The sequence below is a fragment of the Vicugna pacos genome, chromosome 5 (assembly GCF_048564905.1).
Source record: "Vicugna pacos chromosome 5, VicPac4, whole genome shotgun sequence".
In the NCBI taxonomy this organism is placed as follows: domain Eukaryota; kingdom Metazoa; phylum Chordata; class Mammalia; order Artiodactyla; family Camelidae; genus Vicugna; species Vicugna pacos.
In genome coordinates this window covers 9,593,526-9,612,431 of record NC_132991.1, presented here as the reverse complement: position 1 = coordinate 9,612,431, position 18,906 = coordinate 9,593,526, and the positions used below count along the sequence as shown (strand labels likewise).

The 18,906-nt window shown below is 45.9% G+C and overlaps 1 protein-coding gene across 2 annotated transcripts in view; it reads left to right on the top strand.

Moving 5' to 3' along the window:
* STEAP3 (STEAP3 metalloreductase) overlaps positions 1-14,349 on the top strand; it is a 54,184-nt gene extending 39,835 nt beyond the window's left edge. For both annotated transcript variants that reach the window (XM_015241060.3, XM_031678650.2), the window contains exon 5: positions 11,678-14,349. In XM_015241060.3, coding sequence (XP_015096546.1) covers positions 11,678-11,959 — 282 coding nt within the window. In that variant the 3' untranslated portion in view covers positions 11,960-14,349. The remainder of the gene's footprint in view (positions 1-11,677) is intronic.
* Positions 14,350-18,906: the final 4,557 nt, after the last annotated feature.

Sequence of the window (18,906 nt, the reverse complement as noted above, 5' to 3'; positions counted from 1 at the left end):
CCCCAGGTCGTAGCTGTCGACACGCCACGGAACCCACTTGGGGAAATGCTGCTCGTAGTAAAGCTCTTTATGCATTTATTCAGTCTGTTTACTGAGCGTGTACTGCACGCCCAGCATTGTGCTAGGACTGAGGTGCAACAGGGAACAAGACAGGCATAGCCACGTTTTAATTAGAAGGACAACTGGGACAGGGACATTTTTGACATTTCTTTGGCATCTCCTGCTATTCTCCATACAGAGCATGCGGTCAGCCCCCAAGTGTTGGCAGATTAACGCATCCCCTCCAACGATGGGCGCTGACTAATGCTGGATCCTGCCGTCAATACTGTATCAGGGCAGAGAACAGCCATCACATCCACCCCCACTGTCAACAAAAATCTGTCATCTACCTTCCCGGTGCAGTGAGCACGCAGGACAGGATTCAAAGAGGGACATCCATGGAGCGATGCTCTTACATAATCCAAATTAATTGTCCCTGACTGGGGCCACGTGCATACCCTGGAACAAAACAGAATTGCGGTGGGTTTTGGTTTGTGGGTTTTTTTGGGGTTTTTTTTTTGAAGTCTGTTACTGAATCTTCCTGGCTTGGCTCATCTCGAAAGGTCTCTGGAGGAGTGCTCAGACCTGACACGTGCCAGCAAAAGAGGGGGAAGAAAGAATTTGATGTATCTGACACTAATCCTCAGGGTCGCACACCCAAATCTGGGATTTTCCTGTTCCTGCTGGAGTATCCTGGGGTGCACGGTTTAGCCACAATTAAAACAGACTGCATGTTTGCTCCCTTCGCCAGAAAGTTGTTCCCTTAAGCAGCCGTAGATTACGAGCCCTGGCTCCAGCTGCCGGAGAAAGCCAGGGGATTTGATTTTGTTAGCAAAGGCTGACTGGGACCTCAGCAGCCTCTCTCTTTTACATACAGAAGAGCTGAAATACAAATAGGAAAGTCCTTCTGCCACTGCGAGAGGAAGGAGGAGGTGGAAGACTGAGAGATAGGGAGAGAGGCAGGGTTTTATTCATGGAAATCAAATACCTGCATTCTGTCCACAAAAACAAATGCTTTCTCTCCCGGGAGTGCTGCTGCTGCAGAGAACTGTCAGAGCCCCGGAGCCTGGTTCCAGTTCTGCCTCCCCACATCCCAGCTCTGTAACTGTGGGCAGAACACATGTGCCTCCCCGCATGCCCCAAGCCTCACTTTACACTCCTGTAAAATGGAGCGGATGCCTTATAGAGGTGTGGTGAGCCACTGTGCGAGATTAAACGTCAAAGAAAAATACAAAGCAATTTGCTATTGTTCTTAGGGCGTGTGGCCACCTTTCCCTGACCCCTGACTAAGCTACCAACCACCCATCTCTGAGCTGAGTAGGAGGCAGCAAGAGAGAGGCCACAGGCTCTACCCCAGAGCCTCAGAATGATCCCGGGCAGTGTTTGCAAACTGCAATTGACATTCGTTAGTGGGCCATGAAATCAGTTTCATGGGTCACAGAGAGCTTTTTAAAAATGAAATGGAGTAGAATATCTTCCTGAATGTCAGAGGGCTTTAAAGACATTTTTCATTTGTGTTGACTCAGTGGCTGTCTGTGCATATGTGGGTCTGCCTGGCTGGCTACTGGGCAGTCACGGAAACTGCGATTCTTGGGGAGGGTGTAGCTCAAGGGGTAGAGCACATGCTTCATATGCACGAGGTCCTGGGTTCAATCCCCCATATCTCCATCAAAATAAATAAACAAACAAACCAACCTAATTACCTCCTCCCTGCAAAAAAAAAAAAAAAACTGTGATTCTTACCAGGATCCACCATCGGAAAGTCTGCAGCCACAGAGCAATCTTGCAGAAATGCAGATACCCAGGCTCTCCTCTGACGTATGGACTCAGATGCTAGGGGGTAGCCCTGGAGTCTGTTTCTGTAAATAACTTGGGTGACGGGTGCACGTGCTGTGGTGCGTGACAAACTCTGGGGTAGGGGACGCAGGCTGTGAAGCCAGCAGACCTGAGTTTCAGTCCCAAGACCACCACTCAAGATAGTCCATTTGCCGCTCAGAGCCTCTGTGCCCTGACTTGTGTCCGTGTCCACCTCCTGTGGTCATCAGGAGGATGTGCATCAAAGACACATCATATAGGACGGGATACACGCACCCAACAGTGAGTATACGCTTTTTGAGCTGAGCTGCAACCTTCTCCCGTAAGGTGAGCGCTGCCTTTTGGTGAGAAGCTACCCGGACCCATTTCCCTCCCTTCTAGGGCTTAGAAACTGGCCATGGAGACGCCGGGGCTCTCAGTGGGCCTGGCCTGACCTCTGGATCTCTAATGATTTATTTTTGTTTTTGGTAAGGGGAGGTAATTAGGTTTATGTATTTTTTAATTAATTTTTTAATTTAATTTTATTTTTTAGTGGAGGTACAGGGGATTGAACCCAGGACCTTGTGCATGCTAAGGACGTGCTTTAGCACTGCGCTGTACCCTCCCTCTGCGATGATTTTATCGAGCTAAAAGCCATCAAAACAGCATGTTGATTCCGCAGAGGTGACTTGTGCTCATGTTTATCCGTTCGTTCCTGAGGCTGCTTTCCAGGTTGTGAATGTTGGCCTTTGGTTGTCTGGGTGTTTTTGTTGCTGTTGTTTTGGTCTGTTCTGGGCTGTGCTAACTGCCCGTAATTCAGCCAATTAAACATTGTTGGACTGCAAACTACCCAGGTCCGTGCAGCTCACCTAGGCAGAGAAAGGAGAGTTCGGCTCTGAGCACCTCAGTTCTGCCCCGTAGCGAGAGATGCTTCCTGTGACCCTGCCGCCTCCAGGCACCTTCTTGAAATAACGACAGGGCCCCGCTCTGACCCCAGCTTTGTGAGCAGTTGTCCCCAGCCCCTTCACGCCACAGTAATTGAGCACGAGCTGAAGCCACCAGCAACCTGGCTGTTTCTCCCTTGCTAACAAGCTTACAGGTAATAAATATGGCCTTAGTTTGTTGTGGGGGTTATTCATCACCCCGTGACAATGCCTCCCTTTCTTTTGGCTTCCCTTGGCTGTGCTGGGATTTTTAAATTGTTCCCAAGGAGAGAGAGTTTTAGGAAAACAAACTTACTGGAATCATCGAGGCTTCCCATTGGGATTGGAAAGTCAAAAGGCCCTTTGTTACTGGCTGGTCTTTGGCTGTCAGCCCCCTCTGTGAACCATTAGCCCCAGGCTGGGGCTTCCTGCCATCCGTCACCATGGGAGTCTGGATGGCAAAGGGATGAGGATGTATGAATGGGAGGAGCATCTTCATACTCTCCCAGTTCCTGTCCCGCATGCCCAGCACAAAACCCATCACTCTCCAAATTAGGGGCTGGGGACAGTGGCCCACATGGATCAAACCCTAGAGCTCCAGGGCATGTCACTGAGGGGTGTGCTAAGGCCTCACTGGTGCCACCAGACTCGGCTCCGGGACCTGGTGAGTTCTCACAGCTGCAGCATCTGGAAAAGCTTCACGATGCCCAGCGTGGGCCCCTCCAGGCCATCCGCGGGTCTTTGTGGAGGAAACAGAAAGGACCAGGTCCACCTCAATCAGATAGCCTGGGCAGGGAGCCAGGGAGACTTCTCAAACTGAAGCTGGAAGGGCTTGGGGGATGAGAGTCTCATATTAGTGGTACCTAGTCCTGCCTGCACGACAGCTTCATCACTGAGCTTGTAAAAGCTACCGATGCCTGAGCCCCACCCCAAACCAATTTCATTTGCATTTCTGGGACTCAGGCTTGGCCATTAAGATTTTCCCCAAGCTCCCCAGGTGACTTTACCATGTAGCCAGATTTGAAAACCAGTCTCCGACTGCTAGACTCTCAGAGATAAAAGGCACATCCTAGCCGTCTCTGCAAAGCCCAATAAATTCACCCGAGGAAGGGGAGCAACGGTCTGGGGCTTGGTGGGGGACCGTCAGGGTGGTTGTCAGACCAGTTCACAATTTAGTCCTAGTAGGCAGGGAATAGCTCAGCGGTAGATCACATGCTTAGCGTGCACGAGGTCCTGGGTTCCATCCCCAGGACCTCCATTAAAATAAATAAGTAAATAAACATGATTATCTCCCCCCAAAACAAAGTAAATAAATGAAATACTTTTTAGAAAAGATTTATTCCTGATGATCAGTGCTGGGGACCTTTCCTCCTCCCCTCTTTTTTTTTTTATTGTGGTAAAATAGCATAACACAAAATTGATCACCTTAACCATTTTTAAGTGTTCAGTTCAGCAGTAGTAAGTACATTCACATTGCAGTGCAACCATCACCACCATCCATGCATAGAACTTCTATCATCTTGCAAAACTGAAACTCTGTCCCCATTAAACAGTCACTTCCCACACGCCTCTTCCCCACCAGCCTCTGACAATTACCATTCTCCTTTCTGGCTCTATGATTTTTATTACCCCATACAGGCACCGTAAGTGGAATTATTTGTAACTGGCCTAGTTCACTTAGCATGCTGTCCTCAAGGGTCATCCGTGGTGTAGCACATGACGGAATTGTCTTGTTCAAAGCTTATGCAGAAATACTACATTTTGCTCATCCATTCACCTGTCGGTGGACACTTGGGTTGCTCCCACACTTTAGCTTTTGTGAATAATGCTGCTGTGAACATGGGTGTATAAATAACTCTTCAAGCTCCTACTTTCTGTTATTTGGGGAATATACCGGAAGTGGGATTGCTGGTGCACGTGGCAATTGTATTTTTAATTCACTGAGGAACCTCTATACCATTTTCCATAGTAGCTGCACCCTCTTACATTCCCACTAGACGTGGACATGGGTTCCAGTTTCTCCATATCATCGCCAACACTTGTTTTCTGGTTTCTTCTGGTTTTTTTAGTGGTAGCCGTCCTAAAGGGTATGAAGCGGTATCTCGTTGTGCTTTTGATTTGCTTTTCCCTAGTGATTAGTGATGTTGAGCATCGCTTTGTGAGCGTGTCAGCCCGATACCTTCTTTAGAGAACTTTCTCTCGAACCCTTTTCCTCTTTTTGAATTGGGTTGTCTGTTTTTGTTGTTGAGTTTAGGTGTTCTCTAGATATTCTGGGTATTAATCCCAAATATTTTCTCAATGCTGGGGACTTATTTAACCCCAGTCTTCCAAATCAACAGATCAGAACTTAGAAAGGGTCAGTGTTCGGAAGTTGCTGAGAGATTTGGAATTCTTGATAGACACGTCTGGAAGTGACAAGGACTAGGCTACATGTGACTCACAGTCAAGGAGGCTTCCCTTAGGGGGCTGACCATTTTCATATGACATAGGAGGGAACTGTGAGTCGGAGCATAGAGTCAACCCAGCAGGCTGTGCTGAGCCCGGAAGTTGTTAAGGATGGGATGAAAAAAAAGACCCTTGAAGTGGTCACAAAGCCAAGAAGAACCAGAGGTGGCCAGGAAGGCTAGAGACTGGGAATCTTTGGGCAGCTAATATTTTATTTAGGGTCAAAAAATGTGCTCTCGAACCTGTCTATGAACTTACAGTGCATAGCCATTCGGAAATGTTTATTTTATTTTTCACTAAAAGCACTGCAAGCAATTCTTCTGAACCGTGTTGCCTCCACTTGCTGAGGTTCACCTGGTGTTCATACTGGAGGGGATGGAAGCAGAGCGTCCCCCAGGCTCCGGAGGGGCGGGAATGAGGCCGGGAACAGATTCAGAGCCGTGTCTGAGGGGAGGGCAGACAAGACAGCATCTCTCAGCCGAGCCCCTGGATCGATGCTGACCAGCCGGGCTGGAGGGAAATCCGGGAGGCCCAATTACAGCTTCTCTGTGGAAAGCTCAAAGCCAGCCTGTAGAGAGCACGCTGAGGTATCACCATGCTGCCACACTTCACTTAAACCCTTGCAGTGTCTCCTTGGAGAACATGCATGTGTGTTCATTGCGTGATGGGTCACTGCTGTCTTCACTCTTGTGTAATAAACACGGGTCTCTGAAGATCGTAATTCTGAGTAAAGTCAGCCAGAAAGAGAAAGAAAAATACCGCATGATGTCACTTATATGTGGAATCTAAAAAAAACAGACAAATGAACTTATTTACAAAACAGAAACAGACTCACAGATACAGAAAACAAACTTACGGTTACCAAGGAGGAAAAAGGGTGGGAAAGGAGGAATGGAGTTGGAGATTTGCAGATACTAACTACTCTATATAAAATAGATAAACAGCAAGTTTCTTCTGTAGAGCACAGGGAACTATATTCAATATTTTGTAGTAATCTATAATGAAAAAGCATATGAAAACGAATATGTGTATGTATTTGAATGACGGACACATTATGCTGTACACCAGAAGCTGACGCAACATTGTAAACTGACTATGCTTCAATTAAAATAAATAAACTAATTAATTAATTTTAAAAAATAGACACAGTGTCTCCCACCCCTAATCGCTCTGTGGCTCCTGGGTGCTTACAGAATTCAATCCCCCGTGCCCCTCCTCCCCATCTCCACCCCCGAAGTTCTAACCCTGGGTACCCCACTCTCCATCACTGCCTGCCTGCCTGGTCTGAGGGCTGCAGCATACTGCACATATACAGAGCTTTCCCTGCAGTTCTGACTTCAGCTTTTGAAATCACTTCCTTCTCCCTGAGGCTAATTAAATGATTGCTGAGGGTCCCAGTGTCAGTCGAGACCAACACCAACAGGTGAATCTGGAAGGCCTCATTCGTAGTCCACAAGAAACCTTCTATGCAAAAGATTTGCAGAGGCTAGAGTTACAAATCAGCACATCCTGGCTATCTTCACATCACGGTTCCCACAGAGAATCATGTCTGCGTAGCCCTTGGGGTGATGAGGAGCTGCTCGTGACTGCAAGTGACCCCCCAGAGCCCACACATGTTCAAGAGGTTGGATGCTCTGCTGTAAGATGGCCTGGACTGTTTCCATTTGGATTCGTGTTGGCCTTGATCTCCTCAGCGTTACCCATCTCCTTCCACGCAGGAGAGGAATCCTGGTGGAGTTTGGACCTGGGGTGTTCATAGCTCAGAGCATAGGCAGGAGGTGAGGGACCAGCACCCACAGAGCGTCTAGGTGGTGTCGCGGGCTCTGTGTACACTGTCAGGACACCCAGCCTGCAGGCTCCTGGGAGGCACCTTCACTACTGGTGCCAATCCACGTGCCAAGTAAATTTTTTCCTTTTGTTTATCTTTTTTTTAATTGAAGTATAGTTGATGTACAACTATACTTATGTAAGTTACAGGTATACAGTATAATGATTCACAATTTTTAGTTCTTCTCTATTTATAGCTACTACAGATTGTTGGCTCTATTCCCTGTTATGCAATATATTTTTGTAGCTTATTTTATACATAATACTTTGTACCTCTTAATCCCCTACCCCAAACTGCCCCTTTCCCTCTTCCCTCTCCTCACTGGTAACCACTAATTTGTTCTCTATATCTGTCTCTTTCTTTTTTTGTTCTATCTACTAGTTTGTTGTATTTTTTAGATTCCACATATGAGCGACATCATAGAGTATTTGTCTTTCTCTGTCTGAATTATTTCACTTAACATAATACCCTCTAAGTCCATCCATGTTGTTGCAGATGGCAAAATTTTATTCTTTTCATGGTTGAGTAGTATTCCATTGTGTGTGTGTGTGTGTGTGTGTGTGTACTACATCTTCTTTATTCTTTATCCATTCATCTGTTGATGGACACGTAGGTTGCTTTCATATCTTGGCAATTGTAAATAATGCTCCATGAACATTAGGGTGCATGTATCTTTTTGAATTAGTGCTTTTGTTTCTTTCAGATATATATCCAGGAGTTGAATTGCTGGATTGTAGTTCTATTTTTATTTTTTGAGAAACCTCCATACTGTTTTCCGCAGTGGCTGCACCAATTTACTTTCCCACCAACAGTGCACAATGGTTCCCTTTTCTCAACATCATTACCAAGATTTGTTATTTCTGTTCGTTTTGATGATAGCCATTCTGACAGGTATAAGGTGAGATTTCTTTGTGGTTTTGATTTGCATTTCCCTGTTGATTAGCGATGTTGAGCATCTTTTCATGTGCTTTTTTGGCCATCTGCATGTCCTCTTTGGAAAAAAATGTCTATTCAGGTCTGCCCCCTTTTTAAGTGGGTTTTTCTTTGATGTTGAGTTGTATGAGCTGCTTATATATTTTGGATATTAATCCCACATTGGTCATATCATTTGGGAATAATTTTCCCCCATGCCATAGATTGTCTTTTCATTTTGTCAGTGGTTTCCTTTGCTGTGTGAAAGCTCTCAAATTTAATTTGGTCCCACTTGTTTATTTTTGCTTTTATTGCTTTTGCTTTAGGAGACAGATCCAAAAATATATTGCTACATCTGATGTCAAAGAGTGTTCTGCCTAAGGTTTTATCTAGGAGTTTTATGGTTTCTGGTCTTAACATTTAAGTCTTTAATCCATTTTGAGTTTATTTTTGTATATGGTGTTAGAGAATGTTCTAATTTCAGTCTTTTACAGGGAGCTGTCCAATTCTCCCAGGATCACTTACTGAAGAGACTGTCTTTTCTCCATTGTATATTCTTGCCTCCTTTGTCGTAGATTAATTGACCATAAGTGAGTGGGTTTATTTCTGGGCTCTCTATTCTGTTCCATTGATCAATTTGTCTGTTTTTATGCTAGTAATGTACTGTTTTGATTATTGTAGCTTTGTAGTATTGTCTAAGGCCAGGAAGCATGATTCCTCCAGCTCTGTTCTTCTTTCTCAAGATTGTTTTGGCTATTCAGGGTATTCTGTGTTTCCATACATATTTTAAAATTATTTGTTCTAGTTCTGTGAAAAATGCCGTTGGGATTTTGGTAGGGATTGCACTGAATCTGTAGATTGCCTTGGGCATATACATGATTGTTTTAAGTTGTTGATCTTCTAATTTCAGTGCATTTTTAAAACCCTGCATTTGTACTCTCCTTCCCTCGTGATGATTGTTTTTGATACCATAGTTTATATCTAATTGTTTTTTATATCCCTTGTCAGCTTATTGTGGATATAGATGATTTTACCACTTTTGTCTTTTAACCATCCTACTAGTTTTATGCCTGGATGATTTCCTAACTTTATTGTATGTTTGCCTTTACTGATGTGTTTTTTCATTTAGTAATTTTTTTTCTTTTTCACCTAGAGGAGTTCCTTTAAATTTTGTTGTAAAGCTGGTTTTGTGGTGCTGAACTCTTAGCTCTTCCTTGTCTGTAAAGCTTTTGATCTCTCCATTAAATCTGAGTGAAGGGTAGGGAGGATATAGCTCGAGTGGTAGAATGCATGCTTAGCATGCACGAGGTCTTGGGTTCAATCCCCAGTACCTCCTCCAAATATAAAATAAATAAATAAGTCTAATAACCTCCCCATCACAAAACAGAGAGAAAAAAAAAAACTTATAGCTTCTTGCTCTGTGCATCCATTCTTCTCCTGAGTTCTTTGATCATCTTTTACAATCATGACCCTGAATTCTTTCTCAGGTAGATTGCATATCTCTACTTCACTTAGTTCTTCTGGGGTTTTATCTTGTTCCTTCATCTGGAACAAGTTGCCCTCATGTTGTCTATGTTGCTGTTTGTATTTTGATATATCTGTAGCTTAGTTACATTTCCTGGCCTTGGAGAAGTGGCCTTCTGTAGGAGACATCCTCTCGGTCCCAGGAGCAGACTCCCCTCTTGTCAAGTAAGCTATATGCTCTAGGGGATCCTCTTGTGACAGTTGTGTGGTCCCTTTGTTGTCGCAGTATGACTACGTGGGCAGTCTGGTAGGCTTGGATGTGTTGGCCCCTAGTCTGGTTAGTTGCCAGGCCTTGCCTTGTGCAGAGGCTACCAGCTGCTGGTTGGCGGGGCGTGGTCAAGAGGTGGTTGACTGCAGAACCCCAGGGGGCCCCAGGGCTAGTGCTGGCTCACTAATGTGTGGGGTCAGGGTCCAGAAGACTCCACGGCTATTGCCCACCCACTGGTGGGTGAAGCTAAGTCTGAGGCTACTGCTAGATACTAGCCAGCAGAGCCGGGTCCTGGAATCTGGCCGCAGGGCCTGGGATTCCCAGAGCTGGTGTCAGATCACTTGGCAGGGTAGGGATGAAAAACGGTTCCTGACACAATTGTGTACGGGGTCTGAGGGGTCCCAAAGCGTGTGTTGGCCTGCTAGTGGGCCAGTCAGGGCCCCGCTGGTCCCACGGTAGGATCTGACCTTCTGTGGGATCATAATTTTCTCGCATCTGGTGTCTGCCCCCTGGTGGGTAAGGCTGATCCAGAGGTTACAGCAGGCTTCCTGGAAGGCAGCGCCCATGCCCACCCACTGGTGGGTGGAGCTGGGTCCTGGCCCTCTGATGGGCGGGGCCATGTCTAGAGGCATTATTTAGAGGCCACTGCGGGCTCAGGAAGTCTTTATCCAGCCCATCTGTTAATGGGTAGGTCTGTGTCCCAGCCCAGTTAGTTACATGGCCTGAGGTGTCTCAGCACGGGCACCTACAGGCTCTTGGATGGGTCTAGGTTGTGGTTCTAATGAGCCAGAGGGAGGATCCCACAGTGGCACCTGCCTGTACTGGTGTCCACGTGGTAGACGAAACTCACAAGCGTGGCTGCCCCCAGTGTCTGTGCCCAGGGTGAGCCGCACTGCCCACCCCCGCCCCTTCTCCTGGAGACTCGCTAAGACCAGCAGGTAGTTCCAGCCCAGGCTGCTATCAAATTACTGCTTTTTCCCTGGGTCCAGAGCACGTGAGAGTTTGTGTGTGCCCTTTAAAGAGAAGTTTCTATTTCCCCCAGTCCGATGAGACTCCCAAAATTAAACCCTGCTGGCCTTCAAAGCTAAGTGGTCTGGGAGCTCATCTTCCCAGTGCAGGAACCCAGGTCGGGGAGCCTGCTGTCAATCTCAGAACCCACTGTTGTGGGAGAACCTCTGCAGTATAATTATTCTCCAGGTTGTGGGTCGCCCACCCAGGGGTACAGGATTGATTACATTGCAAGCCTACCTCACCTACCTGTGTTGTTGTGGTTCCGTCTGTATGTCTTTAGTTATGGAAGAACTTTTCTGGTAAGTTCTAATCTTTCATATATATATATATGTATATATGCATATGTATGTATGTGTATGTATGTATATGTGTGTATATATATGTATATCAATGGTAATTCTGCAAATAGTTGTGATTTTGCTGTGCTCACAAGAGGTGAACTCAGGGTCTTTCTACTCCGCTATCTTGGTCAATTTCCCTTTGTGTTTATCTTTAAATCAACTTAACTTCCATTCACTTTTTATCTGGCCTTATCTTAGACCAAACATTATCTGTGAAGTTATTATTTTGCTATGTTAGCAGACATTTATTACTCTAATATACATTAAAATATGCACAAAACTAGGAACTTGTTTTTAAACGTCTTGCAATTTAATTCAATCTTAAGTCCTCTGGCAGCCACCAGAGGCATGAATAATAGTTTGGGGGAAAAGCATTGTTATTTTATCAAATCCTCATGAACCAATCAATCCTTCGACACTTCAGAGTATGAACATTATTCCTGATTTTCTGTTCGAGAGACTGAGGCTCAGAGAATTTAAGTAGTAATAAGATCATGCGGAGAACACGTGACAGGGCTGGGATTTGAACCGGGGGCCCTACTAAAGCCGCCCTCCTTCCGGCCCCTCCGCCAGGCAAGCCCACAAGCTATTGGTGGGGTCACTGTGTCTGTCCTCGCCTTGGCCTCATTCCAGCTTTCTTTTTCCCCCACAGTCCACTCTGGGCTTTGTGGGCCTGGTGCTAAGCACCCTGCACACGCTCACTTACGGCTGGACCCGCGCCTTCGAGGAGAGCCGCTACAAGTTCTACCTGCCCCCCACCTTCACGCTCACGCTGCTGGTGCCCTGTGTCGTCATCCTGGCCAAAGGCCTGTTCCTCCTGCCCTGCTTCAGCCGCAGACTCACCAAGATCCGGAGGGGCTGGGAGAAGGATGGCGCCATCAATTTCACGCGGCCCGTGGACCACGCCCTGGCCCAGAAGACGAGCCACGTGTGAGGTGCCTGCACCCAGCTCCGGAAACCAGACAGAGGCAGGAGGGTGCCTGGAGCCTGTCAGGACACCTCATCGTGATCACGCAGGACAGCGGGATTACACACCGATTGGTGGTTTCAGGTCTGACTTCCTGGGACGTATGCGGTAATCTTTAGAATGAGGCACTCGTGTGTGTGATGTACATGTCCATATCGATTTCATATATATAACAGGATTTGCAATTATACTTCCTTAGCTAAACAGTTGAGTCCCTGAGACTTCAACTTGTAGATTGAAAGGCAAGTGCCAGATGTTAGGAGAACGGCAGCTCCCACTGTTGTGACCTTGGCAGAGATGCACAGGCTTGTTTGCACAGAAAAGGCAGCGAGAGGCTTGTACATTGGTGGATTTGATCCATTTGTGCCCCCGCCTCCACCCCCTTTTTGCTGCTTTCCCAAGGCTTTTGCAGAGCTGGGGCTCTGAGGTGACAGGGCAGGCAGGTGCTCTGCCCGGAGCCCAGTGCCCAGAGGCACAGTCCCCAGTGAGCAGGGGCTGTAGCCGGAGGCCGGCAGGGATTGGGGGCAGTGGGGGTGAGCCTGTGTCTGTGCCCGGAGAGCCCCATGAAGGTCCACCCTTTGCCAGGGGAGGGGTTGGAGCTGAGGCTGCTCCCACTAATCCTCCCTGTGCTGGGGAGATTTTTTTTCCTGAAAGAAGTCACCATGGCAGCTGCGAATTGATCGTCCTGTGGGAGTGTGAAGTCACCTCCTTGCCGAAGCCACTAATGAACCCTGTCTTGAGAACAAGTGTAATTTCTTCCCCTCCTTTAAGTTGGTGATGACCGTTCTTTAAACCACTGTGCCTTCTCACCTTTTAAATCATTAGTTTGAATATCTCCCAGGAAGGCCGGGAGCAGACCCTTTAAAAGTCGGTTCAAGGGGGAGGGGAAAGCAAGGCAGAGAGCCCTCAGCATGACAGCCCGTCTCTCTCGGGACCTGCCCGGGGGGCTGGGGGACCGATTATCTTCATGGTACTGGTCCTGTAGGAGGACACTAGGGACCTCTTTTGATGTCTTCTGCTGCCACCAGGCAGAGAACCTGCCTTCTGAGCACCCTGAAAATCACACTGGCTCCAAGTTCCTACTAATGAATCGTTGTTTCAGAATAGCTGGGAGGGTCTTTTCCACCAAAGCTGGCAACTGGAAACACTGCTGCTCCAAAGGACCAAGAGGCCACAGGACTTGTGTCCTTGAATCACAGGCCACCTCTCACTGATTCATACTGAAACTGTTTTTATTTCCCCTGTGGAGAGACGGCGATTCTTAGCTGAGCCTCTAAACCCCTGGCAGAACCAGGATGATGTGTTTGAACACATAGCGGGGTGCGATCTTGACAGAAGACATCAGTGAGACGCACCCCGAGGGGCAGTGTTGGTCACGCTTATATTCTTAGGTTGCCTGGGCCAGAGGGCATCTTAGGGTGGAATAAAGAGTCAGCCAGCAAAAGCTGAGCCAGTAGTGCTGCGGAAGAGGCTGCCCCTGCCTCCCCACGGAGGCTGCATGAGCTCATGTCTGAGGAGCGCATTAGGGTCCTTTAGCAAAAAGGAAAAAAAAAAAAAAAAGCCAAGAGTAAGCACATCTCATTAGGCCCGAGATGGATGTAGGGAAGGCATTACAGGCAAGGCTGCCGGCTTCCTGCAGATGTTTTCCATCTGCGGCTCCAAGACTGAGTGGCAGGAGCTTCTCTCCCAGGTGGGCCCTGGTGGAGCAGCAGCCGTGGCCCCCAGAGAGGCTCGCTGGAGAGGAGGCAGCATCAAGAGAGATGGCAGCATTTGCTTGACAAAACGAGGGCCCATCCATTCCCTGCTGATAGGAAGCACGGAGAACGTGGGCAGCGGGGACCCACCAAGGATCGTCAACCCGGGTCGGTACCAGCTGCCTTTCTTCTCTGGCCCTCCCCAGGCCCAGGAAGCTCCTTTATGCCAAAGATGCTGACCCCGAGCAAAGTCCAGTGTGCTCCCTCCCCTTCTCCACCCACCTCCTGCTGCAGGTGCCCCTCAGGAGGGAACAGGTACCAGCAGAGGACTTAGCCAGCCACTGACTGGACCATCAGCTCCTGAAAGGCAGGGAGGGCTATGTGTTTGGCCTTGACCTGGTGTCTGCAGCTGCTTTTCCCTACCTCATCCGGCAGCCGGCAACAGCACCCCCATGAGAGCAAGTCACTCCCTTACAGCCTGGGGAATCCCATGTGCCTCTGGGTACAAAAGTGCCTCAACCAAAGTGCTCTGGAAACCCTAAATGCCGTGGACGGAGGTTGAATGTTTAAAATCTATGCCATTAAAACAGTCTGTGCATTTTGTTTTTACCTTGTAGAGCTTGACTAAGCAGCAACGAAAATAAACAGATAACCTTCCGCGAATTTCAGGCTTTTAGTTCTGTCACATTGATCGCCTGCGCATTCGTTCACACGATCGCTGGCCCGGGCAGCCTTCCGACTGGAGTCTGCTCTGAGTCGGGCCACGTGCAAGGCGAGCGCAGGACGATCTCGGCTGGGGCTCACCTGAGGAAGGGACCTACAGATCCGCAGCGACAGGCCAGTACGGACATGGACGAGGTCCGGGTGACAAAGGGCAAGGGTATGGGAAAGGAGGACCCAAAGCCAGTGGCGGGAGGGAAGGCTTCCTGGAGGGAGCAGTGTCTGCACCGTGGTCTGAAGGCTGCAACCGGAATGTGGGTCCGAGCAGCAGCGCTTCTCAAACTACAAGGTGCATACGGATCTTGTTCAAACACAGGTTTGGATTCAGCGGTCTGGGATGCGGCTGGAGACTGTGCTTTTAGTAAGTTCCCAGGTGACTCACAGGGTTGATCCTCAGACACTGAGTAACAAGGGCTTCGATGGCTTCCTTTGTCCCGGCTCTGCTAGACAGTCTACGGCCCACAAACCAGTGCATCTCTGCCCCTTAAGCTTCCTCCGGACTCTGGTCCCCTGGCTGCCCTGACGAGATATGCCTCTGTACACTGCTGCAGTGGCTGCAACCCCTGTTCTCTTAAAGGCAGAGGGCAAAAACACTGCACCAGAGCCACAGCCTTGCATTCTGTGTGCTCTGTGTAAGATGCCCCCGGGTGGACCCCCATGGCAGCCCTGGGTCCATCCAGAAAACAGGACACCCACCTGCCATGCAGTCCAGCTTTTCTACTGAAGCAACCAGAACTGTCTAACTGTACTGGGAAATTAAAAAATCATGTGCAGAAAGCAGTCTAGTGGCTAAAAACCCATTTCTTGGGAACAATAACCAAAAGATGGCCTTGCCATTTTGAGCACATGAAAAGAGTTTTCCAAAGTGAGAAACATAGCTGGGGAACAAATTCACTGCACATAATTTTCAACAAGAAAAAAAAAAGTCTTGTGCTTGGAGGTTTGTTTTTCTACTCTTTGTCCTTCCACGCATAATGCTGGGAGAATTAAGATTAAAAAGAAGCAATAAAATAGATGAAAAGAGTGGGTGACGGTATAGCTTAGTAGTAGAGGAATGCTTAGCATACACAAGGTCTTGGGTTCAGTCCCCAGTACCTCCATTAGATAGACAGACAGACAGACAGATAGATAGACAGATAAACTGAAGTACCTCTCCCAAAAAAATTTTTTTAAAAAAATTTTAAATGAAAATTATTCATTATTTAGGTAGTTTATAAGAACCAAGGAGCAACCAAAACAACTCATATTAGTTTAAGAGAATAATGAGCATTCAGCTATTTGACAAGGTGACTCTTTTCCAAAAGTAATGAAGGGAACCTTGGAAGTGCAGAAGCTCGCTTGCGCTGGGTCTCTGCCCTGATCTCTTTAGAAAGAGAAGGTTGGCACCACTGGAGCAGAAATTCTCAATCCCATCAGACTAGCACCAACTTTTTCTAACAAATACGTTGAAAATCCCTTTTCACTAACCTAAGATGAAATTCAGAAATAATATAACCTACCTATGTAGGTAGTTTTTAAAAATCAATGTAAGATCTTAAATGAAATATAAAGTAGAAAAAAATCTAAAGTAATTACACTAACGTGTATATAATACTAACAATGAATAGTAATTATAGTAAGTAATGATCTTATAATAAATCAGTTGGTTTTAAGATAAACACAATGATACTCAACTAAACACTGTTGACCCTCTTTATAACGACATTTTAAAATAAGGGCTGAAGAAGTATAAGAGAGTGCAGGTGTGCTCACCTGAGGCTTTGAAACAGTGTTGAATGCCATGGAGTGTTCAAGTAGGGTGAAGACCAGTAACTATCCACTAGACTTAGAAATATGGAAACTTTAGGGTGAGAATTTCAACGGCATGTCAGGGATAACACCAACATTGGGAATAAGTGAGAAGTAAGGAAATGAAGCCTAGTTCTGGGCACTCTTTTGAGATTTGACTGTGAAGTCGGGGAAGAGAGGAGTGGTAACTGGAAAGATGCAGGGAGCAGGGTGGGTGAAGGAGAGTTGGTTATTTTTCTCCCATGGTTCTGACCTGAACATGTTTTAAATGTTTCTGGAAAAGAACAAGAGAAACAGGAGTGGTTGAAGATGAAAAAGAGATATCAACATCCTAGAAGGTTATGAGAAGAGAGGCGACCCACAGCACCAAGAAGGAGGGGCACCTTGTCTTTTAAAGTGAGGAGGAAGAAAAATTAGGAGGAAAGGATAGGTGCCAACGAGGGGAGGCTCTAGCTCTGTGATGTATGGTATGGAAGCTGTCTGTGACAGCTGCTGAGAGTGACAGGGAAGGAGGAAGCTTTGGCCCTGAGGGTTGAAGAAGGAGAAAGTTCAAAATAATTGTTGGAGAAAGTGAAAGGGGAGCTGGCTCAAGAAACATGGTAGAGGTAACCTAAAACAAAACAATTTGTTTATAACATTTTTTTTTGGTCTCCAGTGAAACAGAATAATTGTTTCCTGGGAAGTGCAGTTAAATTCTGTTTTCCCCTACCAATTTCAGTAATAATTCCAGATAGTTTATCTTAGTTCAGTTTGATCTCCAATAGTTACTCAAAATGCTTTGGCTTCATTTTTGTTTTCTCTGTTCTGAAATGAACAGTCACAAATGGAACCTTTGATGCACTTAGCAACCAAAAAGCTTCCCCTGCCAATCCTCCCATAAAGTGAATAATCAACCCCTTGTTTACTAAGTGTTGATTTCATTTATTGGATCAGAAACCCAACTTATTTCTATAATTTCCATCATATGCAGAACCTACTTTGGTAAATCTAATTTTACCTAACAGTTCAAACTTTTCCCCAACCAGAGAATTCATTAGAGTTTTAACTTCCTGAAGAGTCTTCCTGCTATAAAGAAACTAGTTCCTGGACAAAAAAACATACTTTTTAATGCACTGCTGAACTCTCAGGAGGTAAGAGATATCACCAGGGCAGAAAATAAATGGGAACACACATGCACACACAAATAAATAAACTAAACAATGCTCTCCTTGGCTGCTGGCAGAAGCAAATTTAAATTGTTACTGGAGAAAAGCAACTTCAGTTCATATCAACCAAATAAGAACTCAATATCTAAGATCAACAAACCACAGGTAAGAATCAGCAGAAACACAACTCCAAGGAATAGAATTATCAAGATAGAATAATGAAATACTAATTATCTAAAGAATTAAAAAGTAGAGTCATGAAAATAAGTAAGCAATGCGACACTATGAAAGGGCCAGGCATGATGAAAAACAGAACCTTCAGAAATGACAAAGTATTGGAAACAAACCTAATACGATAGAAAATCAATAAATTCTAAAATGGAGCTGAAGAAATTACCCAGATGGCAAAAAAGAGACAAATGGATTTAAAAATATAAAAGAGAGGTTAAAAGAAAGTTTAAAATTGAAAAGTCTAAAATTAAAAATCTAATACACAAAAAACTAGAGTTCCAGAAAAAAAAAATGGAGAGGCAAATTTTAAACTGTACATGTTAAAATGGTAAATTTTATGTTATATGGATTTTACCCAAATAAAAATACCAAGAACTCTGGTTTATCAAAAGGCAGCATAAATAATGTGAGATAAAAACAGAAAATACATTTTGTAAGAACTAAAATCAACTTTTGAAAATGGCAACACAAAAGAAAACTGGACAAAAGACATGAACAGACAATTCACACAAAAGGATAAATAGGGAGAAATAAACATACGGAAACATGTCTGACCGCATTAGGATTCAGGAAAATGGAAATGAAGATGACAAAGAGCAAACCATTTCCCTCCAGCAGATGTGGAAAGTTCAGAAGTCTGACAGTGCCAAGTGTTGGCAAGCATGTGGGTTAATGGGGACTTTTTATTCCGACAATGACAGCAGAAATTGATATAACAACTTCAGAAAACAATTTACAGTTATCATTGTAATATCAAATATTTGCCCTAAGAACCTATAATTTCTCCCCTCAATAAACTCAGAAAAATTCTTACAGGTGAACAATAAACGCTATAAAAATATTCATGGGGATTCTGGAAAGGCAGAAATCTTGATGGTTTAATTTCTCCTAATCCTTCATAAAGATACACAGAGCAGCTCAGATTGCAAAACTGAAAACCCAGGGGCAATTACTACGACAAACTAGTTGACACAGACCCCACAAACCCTAAAACCTGACTGAGTGGAGACACACCTACAAGAACCTGCACGTCATAGCAACAGAGCATGTGACAGATGGAAGAACCTCAAATGAGTCACAGGGAAATCCAGCAGGCCCACGGGAGAAGGGCAGCAGACACGGGGAGGGGTCTGTTCACTCCCACAGCGGTGGGGACAAGGGGCGGAGCCTGGAAGGGCCAGTAGAGCCTGGGCCTGAGAAGAAATCAGAGCTGACGGGCTCAGGCTCACATCTAGGACTAGTCCCAACTAGGAGGAACTGCCAGGAGCAGAATCCAAAGGGAGTAGGTCCGTAATTAAAGTAAGTCAGACAGAGAAAGACAAGTATTACATGATAT